The sequence below is a fragment of the Sciurus carolinensis genome, chromosome 11, assembly GCF_902686445.1.
Source record: "Sciurus carolinensis chromosome 11, mSciCar1.2, whole genome shotgun sequence".
Taxonomy (NCBI): Eukaryota; Metazoa; Chordata; class Mammalia; order Rodentia; family Sciuridae; genus Sciurus; species Sciurus carolinensis.
The window spans coordinates 18,608,274-18,624,620 of NC_062223.1; the positions used below are offsets into that span (position 1 = coordinate 18,608,274).

General features: G+C 37.2%; 3 protein-coding genes across 3 annotated transcripts; 2 read left to right on the plus strand and 1 right to left on the minus strand.

Moving 5' to 3' along the window:
• The first annotated feature begins 1,530 nt into the window (after positions 1–1,530).
• LOC124960367 (olfactory receptor 1013-like) lies at positions 1,531–2,466 on the plus strand. The gene has a single exon (XM_047519097.1). It carries the CDS (start codon positions 1,531–1,533, stop codon positions 2,464–2,466), a length of 936 nt encoding a protein of 311 aa, XP_047375053.1.
• An 8,698-nt stretch (positions 2,467–11,164) lies between these two features.
• On the plus strand, positions 11,165–12,142 carry LOC124959088 (olfactory receptor 9G4). Its single transcript, XM_047517731.1, has one exon. It carries the CDS (start codon positions 11,204–11,206, stop codon positions 12,140–12,142), a length of 939 nt encoding a protein of 312 aa, XP_047373687.1. The 5' UTR covers positions 11,165–11,203.
• Positions 12,143–14,136: 1,994 nt separating this feature from the next.
• On the minus strand, positions 14,137–15,072 carry LOC124960366 (olfactory receptor 1013-like). Its single transcript, XM_047519096.1, has one exon. It carries the CDS (start codon positions 15,070–15,072, stop codon positions 14,137–14,139), a length of 936 nt encoding a protein of 311 aa, XP_047375052.1.
• Between the last annotated feature and the right edge of the window lie 1,275 nt (positions 15,073–16,347).

Here is a 16,347-nt window from a genome sequence, read left to right on the forward strand (position 1 = left end):
TGTTCTTATTCAATAAACTTGTTTTTACTGTATGACAGCTTAGAGAGAAAAGCAGTTTCCAGCAAGGTAAAGTTCACCATGTTCCATTTAGTTTTAATTTCCCTGAAAGAATACGACATTAAGTTTCTGTAGAAGTTACCCCTTCCAAGAACTCTAATGTTAGTTATTAACAGTGGAATGTTTTTTGTTTTTACTAACAGAGAATAGAGGAATTAGCTTATAGTTAATATTTATTTCATGTACTCAATGACAGACTAAAACTCTAACTAGACATAGGAAGAATACAAATTGTACCTATGATTTATTTACCTATTTATTTATTAAGTGGGAAAAATATCCTTAAACTTAATCATAAACACTAAGAAAGCAATGAAGACCAAACACCACATCAAAGTTCAGAGGAATACTCTCATATATACCTATATATAACTTTTAGGGAATTTGTATACTAAAAGAAATCACAGGCTCCTTACAAATTTGAGTAAATCATAATTGCTTATATGTAATTTCATCTAAGTATTAATCTTAAACTTTATTATATGTTATTTTGTGTCCCAGCACCTTGAAATCTCCCCAGTATTCTCTATAATCTGAATCTAAGGATATATTGATTATTAGTATTAAAAGCAACTGCTCATGGAGACATACAATGTCTATGGCACCCAAGAGGGAGGATGATCTTTCAACAGGATGGTGTCAAGTGTCAGAGTGGTAGGAAATAGATGTGGCACTTGGGTGTAGCAAGCTGTCAATAACCATAGAAACTGTTAACATAGTTATTAAATTTTTTTTTCAGTTGTAGGTGGACACAACACCTTTATATTATTTTTATGTAGTGCTGAGGATTGAACCCAGGTCCTCACACATGCCAGGTGAGTGCTCTACCACTGAGCCACAACCCCAGCCCAACATGTTTTTAAAAACATTCCAGTAATCCATTATTGCCTTGGAAGCACAAACAAAAAATAAAGAAACATCATCACCATGTTTTGCCATCAATTACTTTAATTTCAGAAGTTATTTGCATTTCAAAAATATGTTAACCTCAAATTCAGTAATACTTTGGTAGGTCTTGATTTTCAGAGTACTTTTTGTTTAGGTTAAGATATCACTAGATCATAATTGAGTGACAGGAAAAGCTCAAAGGGATCTGTCATTAGAAGTTGTTTCTGCATTCTAAGTTTAAATCTCCTCCAATGTTTAAAAAGAGAATGAATGAAAAAAAGAAGGTACACAAATTATCCACTCCTAAATAGAAGGGAAAATTAGATTGGGAATGTAAGGTGACACACACTAAATTGTATGCTTAAGAACTGACTTCTCCTGGCAGCTTAGAACTGATCTTCCATCTATCCCAAAGGAGGGATACCCAGGTCAGCAAAAACACATCTCACAACAAGGAACACATGTGGATCAGCTGACTTTTTTAATGATCTAGAATGACAGAAACTGTGGGGAAAACATCATAGTGTCATAAACCATGATATATGTACCAATCTTTTCACAGAAAAGACATAGAAACCCAAAACCATGGAGGAGAAAAATTTCACCAAAGTGAAGGAGTTTATCCTTTTAGGATTCACAGCAGATGCTGGGGTACAACAACTGCTCTTTTGCATCTTCCTCATCATTTATATCTTCAGTCTCATGGGAAACATGACCTTGATTTCTCTAATTTGTGCTGATTCTCAGCTCCACACACCCATGTATTTCTTCATTGGAAATCTTTCATTCCTGGATCTCTGGTATTCCTCTGTCTATGCCCCCAAAATCCTGATGACCTGCATCTCTGAAGACAAAAGCATCTCCTTTGCTGGCTGCCTGGCTCAGTTCTTCTTCTCTGCTGGACTGGCCTACAGTGAATGTTACCTTTTGGCTGACATGGCTTATGACCGCTATGTGGCCATCTCCAATCCCTTGCTGTACTCCCAGGCTATGTCCCCTAGGTTATGTGCCAGTCTGGTTGCAGCTTCATACCTTGGTGGCTTTGTCAATTCCACTATCATCACCAGTGAGACATTTACTCTGAGCTTCTGTGGTGACAATGTCATTGATGATTTCTTTTGTGATCTTCCCCCACTTGTAAAGCTGGCCTGTGATGTGCAGGAGAGCTACCAGGCTGTGCTCTACTTTATACTTGCCTCCAATGTCATCACCCCCACCATCCTTATTCTCACCTCCTACCTCTTCATCATTGCAGCCATCTTGAAAATCCGCTCCAACCAGGGTCGCCTCAAAGCCTTCTCCACATGTGGGTCTCACCTGACGGCCGTCACTCTCTACTATGGTTCAATTCTCTTCATTTACTCCCGACCAAGTACCAGCTACGCTCTGGAACGAGATAAAGTGGTGTCGGTGTTTTACACTGTGGTGATCCCAATGCTGAACCCCTTGATCTATAGCTTGCGAAATAAAGATGTCAAAAATGCTCTGAGGAAAATGTTGAATAGAGCAAAGTTTTCTTAAATAGAAATACTTGATAAGCAAATTAAAAAAAAGGCAACAAAAGATTTTCTCCATGTTATTATTATTAGTCTGTACTCTCAGAAATAAGGAACAATTGTTTCATAATTATAAACAATAGCCTGTGATTGTTTCCTTAACTTGGCACTAATGTATTTGAATTTTTTTTATAAGAATAAATGAATGTGGACTATTTGTTGTGTTTGCTATTTTGACAGAGTCTATAAAATTGTTGGGAATGTGAGAGGTTTGAAAGAAAGCAGATCTGTTAAAATTTTCAATTGACATTTCATAAGGTGAATTTATCTATAATTTTTTATTATTATTATTTTTATTTAGCTTTTACTTTGATACTGAGTGTACACAAATGGGATATATAATTTTGTTTCTATGGTTGTACACAATGTAGATTCATACCATTCGTGTAATCATACATGTATATAGGGTAATGATGTCTGTCTCATTCCACCATTTTTCATACCCCTCTCCCTCTCATTTCCTTCTACATATTCTAAAGCTCCCCCAATATTCTTTCATTCCCCACCCCACCCCCATTATATATCATTCTTCACTTATCAGGGAAAACATTCGGCCTTTGGTTTTTTGGGCATGGCTTATTTCACTTAGCATGATGTTCTCCAATTCCATCCATTTATTTTTCAAATGCCATAATATTATTATTCTTTATGGCTGAATAGTATTCCACTGTGTATATATACCAGAGTTTCTTTATCCATTTATCTGTTGAAGGGCATCTAGGTTGGTTCCACAATCTAGCTATTGTGAACTGAGCTGCTATAAACTGATGTGGCTGTGTCACTGTAGTTTGCTGATTTTAAGTTCTTTGGGTATAAACTATGAATGTGAATAATTTAACTGGCTATGAAATCATAATCAATGTTTGACTTCATATAGCTCAAAGCTGAGAAAACAGGAACATAACCCATAACTTACAACTCCAGAGGTACTTATGTTGCTTGTTAAGAGAGAGAGAGAATTAGGGAAGTCATACTAAAAATACCATCTGTAAAATTCTCTTAGGAACAAGTTTATTTTTTCCTTTTTGAATCTTTCATCTTGACTAATCATTATACATGATAATAGAGCTCCTCAGAAAAATATGAAGTAGAAAAGACATATCACTTAGAGTCACTGTGTATTCCCAATAAAAGAATATTTTCTCCACCAATTGAAAATCAAGGGTTAATAGTGTACTGGTTGTATGAGATTGATAGAAGGGAGGGGCAGTTGTCCAAGAACACAGGAACATATACACAAATAGAAACAGAAAGATATTTCAAATAACTACATCTAAGGGAAGATTCAGAACAAAATCCATACTGGGTAAAGTAAGGGATTGATAACAACTAAGAGTCTATGAATGTTTGTATTTCTTTTTTTCACTTTTATACATAAATTAATTAAGCAATAGAGACTATTTCATTGTAATGTATCCCATTTCTTATTTTTAATTGTACCAACATTAAAAAGTCATAGTGTTGATGACAAGTGTCATCAAGAATGGAGGAAGGGACTGTATAGAGGGAAAAGAGGGGTGGGAGGGGTGGGGGGAAGGGAAAAAATAACAGAGTGAATCAAACAACATTACCCCATGTAAATTTATGATTACACACATGGTATGCCTTTACTCCATGTACAAACAGAAACAACATGCATCCCATTTGTTTACAATAAAAAAATTAAATTATCTGTGTATTTGCTCAATCCTGCAATACACACAAAGTAGTTTCAGAAATTATATACATAGTAACATGGTTATGGTATTTACATAATGTAAAAATATATTAAATATTAGAGATTTATCTTTTTTTTTAATCTCACTGTAGGAAGAGTTTATTTTTTATGTGTTGCTGAGGCTCAAACCTAGGGCCTCACTCGTGCTAGGCAAGTGCTCTGCTACTGAGCTACAATTCTGACTCCCCAATCATATTTTTAATGGCTTGGTCTCTGCAGTCACATTCTGAAGCACTGGGAGTCAAGAGTTCAACATATGAATTGTGGGGAGACAATATTCAACCCATAACACCAGGGATGGATAGTGGTTTCCCACTGGAAGAGACAAGGATGGGCACAGAGGACAAACTGAGGAGCATGTGACAAGGTAAAACTACGGAATGCAGGACGTATTCCAGAACAGCATTAAGTAGTAAAAGTGGGAGGAATTCTATATCAGACATATTTGATGCTTATGTTATAACTTAGAACCATTAAGAACCGACTTTTAAAAATGCTGCTCATTTGATCATGTTCTAATTAAGACATCTCCCCACATTCCAAGTGAACTCTAATGGTGTCTTTGGAGACGGAGGTGCATATTTCTGGCTGAGCGTGGAAGAAGTCTCAAAGGGTTACTGAGAAAGTACATATATCAGGTCTAGGAAAGGCACACCAAAACACCAGGAGAGAGGAAAAAGTGTGTCACTTCCAAGCACTGACCTTCCTGATCCAGGGTAAGCTCCTGGGATGGGGGAAGCTAAGCAGTTTGGCCTTCCTGTGATGTTAGCTGCTATTAGAAATAAGATACAGAGTCTGGCTTGCTGTCAAGCTATGCCAGCCTTGCATGCAGATGTGAGTGCTGTCTGTCTCTCTCTCTCATACACACACACACACACACACACTCACACACACACATACACACACACACACACACACACACACACACACTTCTGATTCAAATTCCATCCAGCGATATATCTGGTCCTAATATACAGTTTGAAATTCAGTCAGATACTTATGCTGGAACATCTATATTCATTTACACCATGAAAAAAATCCATGAGAACAAAACATGTACCTTTTCTTTTTTTTTTTTTTGACTCCTTTGACAGCTATTTTGTGCTGTTCAGACTAGTGAAATATATGATTTTATTTTCCCTGGAACTATTTTTTGGTGCCAGAGAGACATGTTACTTCCACAGAATTCTTGCTCCGGGGAAGGCAACAGGGACCATTCTGCTACTGGGGAAATACATCACAATAAGCCATTCTATGTGGGATGCTTTAACACGATCTCTTCTGATTCTCTGTGTCTTTTTTCACATTCAGATATATCAGCAGTTTATTTCAGTTTCTAGTTGGATTTGAGGTCTCAGGAATGAATCCTCTCTTTTATTTACTCTTTCTTCTTATTACCAGACAGTTCATTTTGCCAGTGAAGTCCACTTGAGGATAGTTTTTGTTTTGAGTATTTTAAGCTAGGTTAGATGTACACAGGATTTTTAGGAAAAAAAACAGTCCAAGATATACATGAGATAAACCAATTATTTACTCTGCAATTATTTATCAAGTGCCACCAAGTTATCATAAACTATTCTTGATACTGGAAAACAGCAGTAAATAAAGAGATAAATATATTGCCCTGAACATGTGGAATTCTGGTGAGGAGAAGCAGACAACAGATCTAATAGACAAGAGTTGGAATATCTGAGTTGAACATGGAGAGTAATAGAGCAGAATCTGGGCAGAGTGATAAGGAGGAGGGGCATTGATGGGAAGTGGGATGGAATTTTTAATAAGGAAGGTAGTCAGAAATAACATTTGAAAGGGACTTAAAGGGGATAGACAGATGAACCTTGAAAATATATGGAGAATAGTGGAGAGGGAATGGACTATGAAATGCTCTTCAATGCTGCAATGGGGATGGCATGTTTGAGAGAGTGGGGAAGTCAGAAGTGTTGAAGCAGAGTAGAGGAGAGGGCCAGTGGTGGGTACTGAGAGATCAGGTCCTACAGACGGGGAAGCCCAGACTCTGCATGACTTCTAGGCTATTACGGCACTTTCTTCAAATATTGAGCATCTTTACAAGATAACACATACAAGAGTGATATTGATTGATTGCTGTGTTGAGATTCCACTGTTGGGCACAAGGGAGCACAATAATTAGAAGGCTACTGGAATAGTCTTTGCAAAAGATGATGGTAGTTTGAACCAGAGTGGTTGCAATAAAAGTGGTGGGAAATGGGGCAAATTCAGGCAAATTTTGAAGGAAGGGATTTCAGTATTTTGTGATACATTAAAAAGTAGATGGGGAGAGAGATTAGGTTGATGCCAAATTTTAAGATTCAGAAATATGGTAGAATTTTAATAATGGCTGTGGAAAATTTACAGATAGATCAGTTTTTAGAAGTAAGCATTAAGAATTCACTTTTAAACATGCTAAGCTCAAAAGCACATATCTATTACTTATCTTTTAATAGAGAATGCTAGCATTGGAATAAAGCTGAAGCACCTTCAACAGGTGGAAATTTTTACCTAAGAATCAAAATATGAAAATGCAAAGGTGGATTTCTCATAGTTGATAAATCCTTGAAAATGTTGCGTGTTTAGATATATGTGCACGTACATATTGGGGAGAATTGTGGTTACATTTATCATGTTCTCAGAGAGAACCAGACTTCATAAATGTGAAAGCCATTACTTATTTACTGATAAAGAAATTAAGGAAATGATGGTTAGGGAATTATGCAAATTTGCAGGATTGATATTTTTGGGGAGTGGGGACCAAGAATGAGGATGCAAATCTTGAGGTGAAAAGGAATGGCAGTAGTCTTTGGCACTTTCCAGTCTCACTGCAACAAGAAAGGTCATGATGTCTCCTATTGTTTCCACAAATAGGCATTGCTAATCTGCTTTGCTGTATTATATTGCAACAGGTGAGGCTATCTATTATTTCAGTTTCTCTAAGAGATGTTAACCTAATTGGAATATAGAAGGTTGCTTCTGGGGAAATGATTAACTTTTTTTTTTTGTTTCCATATGGGCAAAATGTGTTCCTGAGAGGAAAGATTACTCTTCTAATGCACACAGGTGATTAGCATCAGAGATATATACCAATTACAGAACTCTTCAATCCCAGGCCAATGAACTTTGCACTTCTCAGACTGTCACTCCTGTATCAATTACATGGGAATAGTGAGAAAAATATTAAACATAAGGATTTTAGCTAGATACTGAATGATACCAGTGTTTGGACTTAAATTATTTGTGGAAACTTGACCTTATTTCTTTCTTTCATAAGCTCAGAATTTATTAATAAGATAGGTATTTTTCTTCTCTCTCAGAAAAATAAACAGTTATCATTCTGTGGCTATGTTAGCTGTGCAGAGTGGGCTGTGCATTTTACCTATATAACATTGAGATTTTCTCCTCTTTTTGGAAATGAGAGCATGGGGGTTGGCAGGTTGTTAAAATGCTTTTCCAGGATGACAGAGCTACCAACAAGAAAATCAGGCCTTAAACTTGGGTGTCATTTCCATTTTGCAATTCTGCCTATGCCAGACCTGTCTGCCCTCAGCCGGGCTTGCTCATATGTTTGTGGTCTGGATCCCAGGGAATGGACCCACTTGCATGTGTGGGGGTCACTCTATGTGACTACCGAGAGGGTAGGACCAGATGTCTCATTATCCAGTAAGATAGCCAGGGCTTATTCATGGATGTGTACTAGGATTCTGAAGTGAGAAGAGAAACAAGAAAAAAAGGCTATTGAGACCCAACCTGGCAATGCACATGGGGCTGCCTATTTATGCTGCAACTTATTGGCCAGAGCAAATCACCAGGCCATCTAAGTCACAAGAGAGGGGAAAACAATCCACTCTTGAGATCAGTAAAGAATTGTGACTGTTTTTGTTTGGTACTATAACATAATTTTTTTATCTATGATCTAATTTAATTTTTCTCTTTCTACTTTAAACTTATGGGCTCTGATACAGAGTACAATGTGATAAATTTTTGTGATATAGTTTTATTGCACACAGAAGTCAGAATGATGGCTATGACAATGTATCTTTTAAATGAGAATTATATCGAATTTATTTATATATTCTCTCCAGGATATCATAGTTTCTAAGTTTTACAGTTTTTAAAAAAAATAAGAAAGAGATAAAGCAACTTTGGTACCAACCCATATTTCAAAAGGATCTTATCTTTAGACTTCAACAGCATTTTAAGGAGAAATTACTATGGAAATAGGAATTTTTGTTTAGAGGTTAGATTAAGACTCGAACAACCAGGATATACTTCAAGTTCATATAATGCCTTCTAATTCTACATAGAAGTTTTAATGCCTCTTTTCTGTCTTCAGAACATCAGAAGGCTAGTATCAACCACTGACAGACGAATGAGGATTTCAGCGTTTCCACTTAGGAGTGAAGAATTACTCCCTTCCATACATTTTCAGACCTGCAACCTGAGTGAACTTTATATAAGTATATGTGATCACCCTAATTCCTCATAATGTCTATTGGCTTCCATTCTATTGGCTTAAAGGATAAAGTCTTCTCTATGACTTGCAAAAGTCTTATTTTTATTTGTTTTGTTAGCAGAGATTAAACCCAGGGGCTTTAAACCAGGAACCACATCCCCCTAGACTTCCTTTTGGTTTTATTTTTTATTTTGAGACAGAGTCTCACCAAGTTGTTTAGGGCCTAAGTTGCTGAGGCTAGATTTGAATTTATGGTTCTCCAGCCTCAGCTTCCTGAGTTTCTGGGAAAAGTTGTGTGATCTAGTGACTCTTTTGACTCTTCCAAGGCACCTCTAACCATCCATCTTTATTTAACCTCCCTCAGTTTCTTTAGTTTACCAGTTTCTCTCAGTTGAAAACTCTGATAACTTAATTTTCTTGGGATGGGATTTTTTTTCCATTCTCTTCTTAGCCAACAGAGAGTATTATTATTTGGCCCAATTCTCATTTTTTTTAAGTCTCCTTTAGTTCATCTTCTGGGAAAATACTGACCCGTAGACTAGACAATTTATTCTATTAATTATTTTCCCCTTGAAGTCAGAAAAACAAATGTAGTAAAAGATAACCATAAGTTCCTGCCATGCTAATTTTGCTCAAGCTTGGTCAGATTTGGAACAAAACTTACAGCATGCAAATTAATGACAGCACTATATAGTTAACTGTGGGGCTTTGAGGACATGTAAAATCATTGTTGAAAGATCAATCACATGTGTGATCTTGTATGGTGAATTCTTCGGTGACGAGAACTGGTAGAAGATAGGGTCATAAAGGTAATTAAAAATCTGCTTATGGAATCTTGGGTATAGGACTGAAGTCCCTGTGCTCTATGTGCTAATGAAAAAGATGCATTATGTACTAAGAATAAAAGAGGTGGACTTGTCTTTAGGTTTTCAAGCTGATTATTTATAGTACCATCAATCAAATCAAATCAATGATCATCATTGTGTATATTTGAAATATTAGTCCATTCATGTCTTCCTTCCTAGAAACAAAGAACACTGGATGAATGAAGCAGTCAAGGCCTTGAGTTTGCTTGAGTTTCTGCTTAGAACACTGTTTTTTTCTAGAAGGTAAATATTTTGAATATGGAAATATATCAGCATCCTCTCTTAGTTTCAGTTTCTCCCTTTGCCTCAAGAGCTGGAAACAGGTCAGCTGTTTATTGAGACATTGACTCTAATTTGGTGTTGTTTTAATTAGACACCTCTTCTTAGCTTCTGTCTGAGAACTTTGGAGATTCGGGATATGAAATTTAAAGGATTCATGCTTTCTCAATGCCTTGCCAACCAAAATTGGGTTCTTCCTGTTGCTCAGCATCCAGCACATGAACTATGCATACAAAACTCATCAGCTGGAGAAAAGTTAGTTGTAAAAGGTTTGCAGGTAGAAAGAGGGTTACAGCTTTGCCTTAACTAGGAGAACATGAGAGAACAAGTATTCACCCATGAGAGAGAAATGACAGTGGTGAAGAGTATATGTTCTTCTTTCATTTTTTATTATTTTTTAAATTTTTAAACTTAAATTTATTTTAATTGACACATAAAAAACAAAAAAATTACATGTATCTAGGCAGTACCACATGACGTTTTGATACATATATACCTTGCATAATGTTTAAGGTAGGTAAATACATCTATTTCCCCATTTATCATTTCTTTATGGTAAAATATTCAAAATTCTTCTTTTTAGTTTTTAAAGATATGCAGTGCATTGCCAATTCCTATGGTCATTCTACTATTCAACAGCACTCCAGAACTTTTCCCTCCTATCTAATTATAACCTGGTATCTGAGCAGAGACTATTGATTAAACAGATTCTGGGTTCCAATATCAGCTCACCTGCTCTGTGACTTTGTGGTTGCTTGAACATTTTATGCTTTGGTTTCCTCATATCATGAAGAACAAAATTCCACCTACCTTATAAAGTTGTGTGGAAAATTAAGTCAGTTAAATTAAATATAGGACTGCGAATAGAAACTGGTACATGATCAGAAATGTATTTATTTTTCTATTTGTACTAATACCAGGAGGGATAGGATAATCTACTTTTACACCATCCTTGACACACAAGAAATTTTCAATGATCTATGGAAGGAAACTGAATTTTTTTGAGTGTCTATCATTTGTTAAAACTTAACCTTGGTGTTTTCTTATATATATATTTTTCCTCAGACAATCTTCCAGGAAATTATTAGTCATCTTCATTAATTTCATTTATCTCATCTTTTTTTTGTGAGAATAATAGATATGTCTTAGATTAAAGATGATAAGTGAATTACTTAATTTTAAAATCTTTTTTGTACCAATCCCAATGATCATTACAAGTCAGACTGAAGTTCTAAAATTCTAGACAGTAAAAAATAAAATTATGCATTAGAAACTGATGATTCAATTGATAAACTTGCTATGTTGTTTCAAAAGGAAAATCTCTAAGTGACTTTTATTCTCTGGTAACAATAATCAGGTTTTCCCCTTTGTGGACATGGAAGTGGGAAATCGCACGGTCCTGACTGAATTCATCTTGGTGGGCATCTCAGCAAACCCCAGATGGCAGCCGATTCTTTTTGGAATATTTCTGATGCTTTATTTGGTGACGTTGTCAGGTAACATGACCCTGGTTATCTTAATCAGGATTGATTCCCGCCTGCATACACCTATGTACTTTTTCATCGGCAATCTGTCTTTCTTGGATTTCTGGTATACCTCTGTATATACTCCCAAAATTCTGGCCAACTGTATCTCAGAAGATAAGCGCATTTCCTTGGCTGGATGTGGGGCTCAGTTGTTCTTCTCCTGTGTTGTGGCCTACACTGAGTGCTATCTCCTAGCAGCCATGGCCTACGATCGCCATGTGGCCATTTGTAACCCATTGCTTTATTCAGGTATCATGTCTACTTCTCTCTGCACTGGGCTGGTTGTTGGTTCCTACATAGGAGGCTTTCTGAATGCCATAGCCCATACCGCTAACACTTTCCGCCTGAGTTTCTGTGGTAAAAATATCATTGACCACTTTTTCTGTGATGCACCACCATTGGTAAAAATGTCCTGCACCGACACTCGGGTCTATGAAAAAGTCCTCCTGGGCGTGGTGGGCTTCACTGTCCTCTCCAGCATTCTTGCCATCCTCATCTCCTACTTCAACATCCTCCTGGCCATCCTGAGGATCCGCTCAGCCTCGGGAAGGCGCAAGGCATTCTCCACCTGTGCTTCCCACCTGGTCTCGGTCATGCTCTTCTATGGCTCCTTGCTCTTCATGTATTCAAGACCCAGTTCCAGCTACTCCTTGGAGAAAGACAAAGTGGCTGCCCTGTTTTACACTGTGTTAAACCCACTGCTCAACCCTCTTATCTACAGCCTGAGAAACAAAGATGTCAAAGACGCCTTCAGGAAAGCAACACAGACCATACGACCACAAGCATGAAGGTTGTTTTCTGGCTGAATACTGTTAATACATTTTCCAAATAATTGACTTGTAGACATGTGCATACCCCTCCCTGTATTTCATTTAAATTAAAAAATATATATATACTTTAAACTGTGAGGTATCGAACAAAAAACTCAAAGTATTATTATTTTTTGTGATACTAACTCTTCTAAACCTGCAGCACTAGGTTGTTTAATGCTCCATAATGTTACTTTGCTTCTTTTGCAGTACTAGAGTTTTCATAAAACTCATTTTGTTAGCTGTCATTGGGAGGTTTGGGGGAAAGAAAGAGGAAATTGAATAGTTCTAAGCATGAAGTTTAACTTGGAAACGTGCTAAACTATCATTACTAGGTGAGGAGAAGATTTGGAATGATGGTACTCTGGAACATTTACTCCAGATTTTACAAAAAATTAATTTTAGTAAGGTGTTTCCTCTAAAATCCTTCATAAAGTTCAAATTGAATATACAGAAACTGTATTTGTAAGCCTCATTTCTTCTATGTTTAACATCATTCAAAATATTTAAGAGTTGTTTAGATTAAAAAACAACAAATCGTTTCTAAATCCATGGGGAAATACATGTCCTTAGGACTATACATCTTTCTACATGAGTGTTCTCTCCTGGAGATTGTGAGTACTTACCATATTCTCCCTTAGATCACAGCCATGGAACCCCACTAGGGGAAAAGAAGAAGACCAAACTAAATGAAATAAATCAACAGCAACAACAACAACAACAAAACCATTGATAGGGTCCCCAGTTCCCTCTGCTTTTTCCTTTGTCCTGGCCAAGAAACACAGGATGCCTGACCATGTGGCAACCAGCTGCATGTTCTCCCAGGACACTTGAAACAGAGTAGGGAGCTTGATTATCAGCAGGCACTGACAGACGTGTTTTAGTTGTTACCTAAAATAATGAATGACCAAATATGTCGCTAAATGCATGGGGACCCTGTCTTTGAGCCAATTCTCTTTAAAAGAATATATAAACTCAATATAACTTACCCCCATTGGTGGACACAACTAGGTATGGTATCCATCATGTTGCTGTCCTTTGCAAGGACACACTGCAGCACTCCTGTATTTAAGGTTCCCTAGTGAATGCTGTGAATTTATCCACCCATCAATGATTCTTTCTTGGAATCCCACTAAGCCCTATCTCAGGATGGTTTGGGGTGCCCCTTAGGGGAACTTCTCTGCCACAGCTTTTGGTGGACAGGACAACATTATAGAACACAGACTCTGGTGGACAGGACAACATTATAGACCCAATGCTAGTATTTTTCCACAGAACATTTTAATTATGAAAACATAGCTTACAGTTCAATATTCAGTCTATGGCTGGTTTGATTGATATTTTATTTAATACCCTTTACAAGAGTATAAGTGAAGGATGATCAGTTAAGTTTTACAGAAGTGGAGCTTCTAGCTCATAGGTTGGAACATTGTCATTGAAAGATGATTGCAATTGATGAAATGATCACATTTATAAAATTCATTAAAATTAGAAAACATTAGAACTAGTAGTTGTAGACATTGCATTATTGTTATTAGCTCAAAATTTCTTATCTTTAATTTTACCTGCATTTATTTTCTTACATATGAGTGCTTTTTCTCTTTTCATCAAAAATCTTGACATTCCTTTTTTGTCTATCATTGAGGAAGATCTGTTCGTACTTAAAGAACAGTATACAGTCAACAATATCTATCCATATTATGTTACTTTCACATCCCCATGATAATCACTATGTAGGGAGAAATAATTGGGCCAGCTAATGCTTTTTGAAAATTGTACTAATATCAAAATGAATCTATAATCAGTAGTAAAAATTCTAGCTTAATCACGGAAACAAAACAAAGAAACTAATACAAATAAAATATGTGTTGAATTTCATTAACCTGAAGTTGATATTTTAAAATCCAATTCCCTATCCTTCCCCAGGAGCAGTATGTTATAGCTTAGCACTGATCTGAAAAAAATTTATCAATTTAGACTTCGAACTGTGCCAACTTGAAAAGCTTTTTCAGGGCTTCTTTAACATCTCTGTTCCTCAGACTGTAGATCATGGGGTTCAACATGGGAAACAGCACAGTATAAAAGGTAGAAACCATTTTGTCCCTCTCAAGGGAATAACTGGAACTTGGGCGAGAGTAGATGTAGAGGATGGAGCCATAGTACAAGGTGACAGAGACCAGGTGGGAGGAGCAGGTGGAGAAGGCCTTGAGGCGGCCCTGGGTGGAGCGAATCCTCAGGATGGCGGCGATGATGAAGAGGTAGGAGGCCAGGATGAGCAGGGTGGGAGCAATGACGTTGGAGGTCAGGAGGAAGAACAGCACAGACTGGTAGCTCTCCTTCACGTCACATGCCAACTTTACTAGGGGTGGGACATCACAAAAAAAGTCATCGATGACATTGTCACCACAGAAATCCAAGGTGAATGTGTTGCTGGTTAATATTATTGCATTGACAAAGCCGCCGGTATAGGAATATAGAACCAAACTGATGCACAATCTCCTTGACATGGCCTGAGCATAAAGTAGGGGGTTGGAAATAGCCATATAACGGTCATATGCCATGGCAGCCAGCAGATAGCACTCACTGTAGGCCAACCCAGCAGAGAAGAAGAACTGAGCCAGGCAGCCAGCAAAGGAGATGCTTTTGTCTTCAGAGATACACGTCACTAGGATCTTTGGGGTATAGACAGAAGAGTACCAGAGATCCAGGAAAGACAGATTTCCAATGAAAAAATACATGGGTGTGTGGAGCCTGGAGTCATTACAGATCAGCACTATGAGGGTGGTGTTTCCTACCAAAGTCACAGAGTACACTCCAAGGAACATAACAAAGAGGACCAGCTGCATCACAGGATCTGTTGTGAAGCCCAACAAGATGAACTCAGTCACTGTGTGATTGTTCCTCTCCATGCCTTAGGGAGCTTTCACCTAGGGATGAAGTAGGGAAGATTTCATTGCTACAACCAACTCTGTGCTAAGCCCTCGAGATGTGCTCAACACTAAACAGGAACCTTGCCTCCCTTTTGCAAGTTACAAGAATTTTCTGAGTTCAATTTCAATATGTGAGATGCATTTAATAAAAGGAAATTCAAAATGATGTTAAGGATTTGTGTTAGCCTTTTGTTACTATGCCCATAATACCCAACAAGAAAAACTTAGAGGAGGAAGAGTTTGTTTGGGGTCATGGTTTCAGAGGTTCAGTCTGTGGTGAGTCAATTCCATTGCTCTGGGCAGGAGGTGAGACACAGTATCATGGAAGAAGGAAATTTCCTCACCAAGTGGCAGTTAAGAAGCAGAGAGAGTGAGAGTGAGAGAGAGAGAAGAGCTAGGCTGGGGGAAAGGATACAATTTCTAAGGAAATGCCCCTGTGATTTACCTCCTTCAGCAATGCGACACTGGTTTACAGTTAACTACTCTTTAGAATTTTTAATATCCAGTAGAGTAGTCTTTTAGAATTTTTAATCTATCAAATGGATTAATTCACAGATTAATTATAGCTCTCATAATCTAATCATTTCACCTCTGCAGATTCCTACATTAACACAGGTACCATTGGGGTCTATTTCATATTCAAACCATAATGGGTTTGTTATTTATTATTGCAAAAAAAATTTCTTTAGCTCCAGGTGCTGTTTTAGATACCAAGACAGCTGTGAGGTTGAGAGGGCTGACTCTTAATTTATTTAGACTTTATTTTACAAGGCAAAGATATGAAGAAAACAAATAAATCAATAAATACAGAGAGATTTTTAAAATTAATGTCTTATGCTATTACAAAAATTAAACCAGATAATTGGGTAATAATGAACTAGGAGCTAATGGAATTTAGACATGGAGAAAAATCCATTTTCCCATTTTCCAGCTGGGAATGGACACATTCAGAGTCCATGAGAAGTGGGATGTCCCTGTGATTTAAGAGGCAGTGAGAATATCTTTTAATACAATCTCAGAGAATTTTCTGTTCCCATGTAGTTGGCAAGAGGGGTTGACACATTTTATCATGAACCTCAGTGAATGAATCAGATGGAGAGTCAGGGTGAAATTAGAATGGGCACCAACAAATCAACCTATTTTTATATCAAATAAAAACAAGTATGATGTCATTGTGGGTTTTGGGGGTCTAAAAGCCTGGTACTAATATTATTTCCCATTCTCTATACCTAGTCATGGACATCCTTTTTTAAA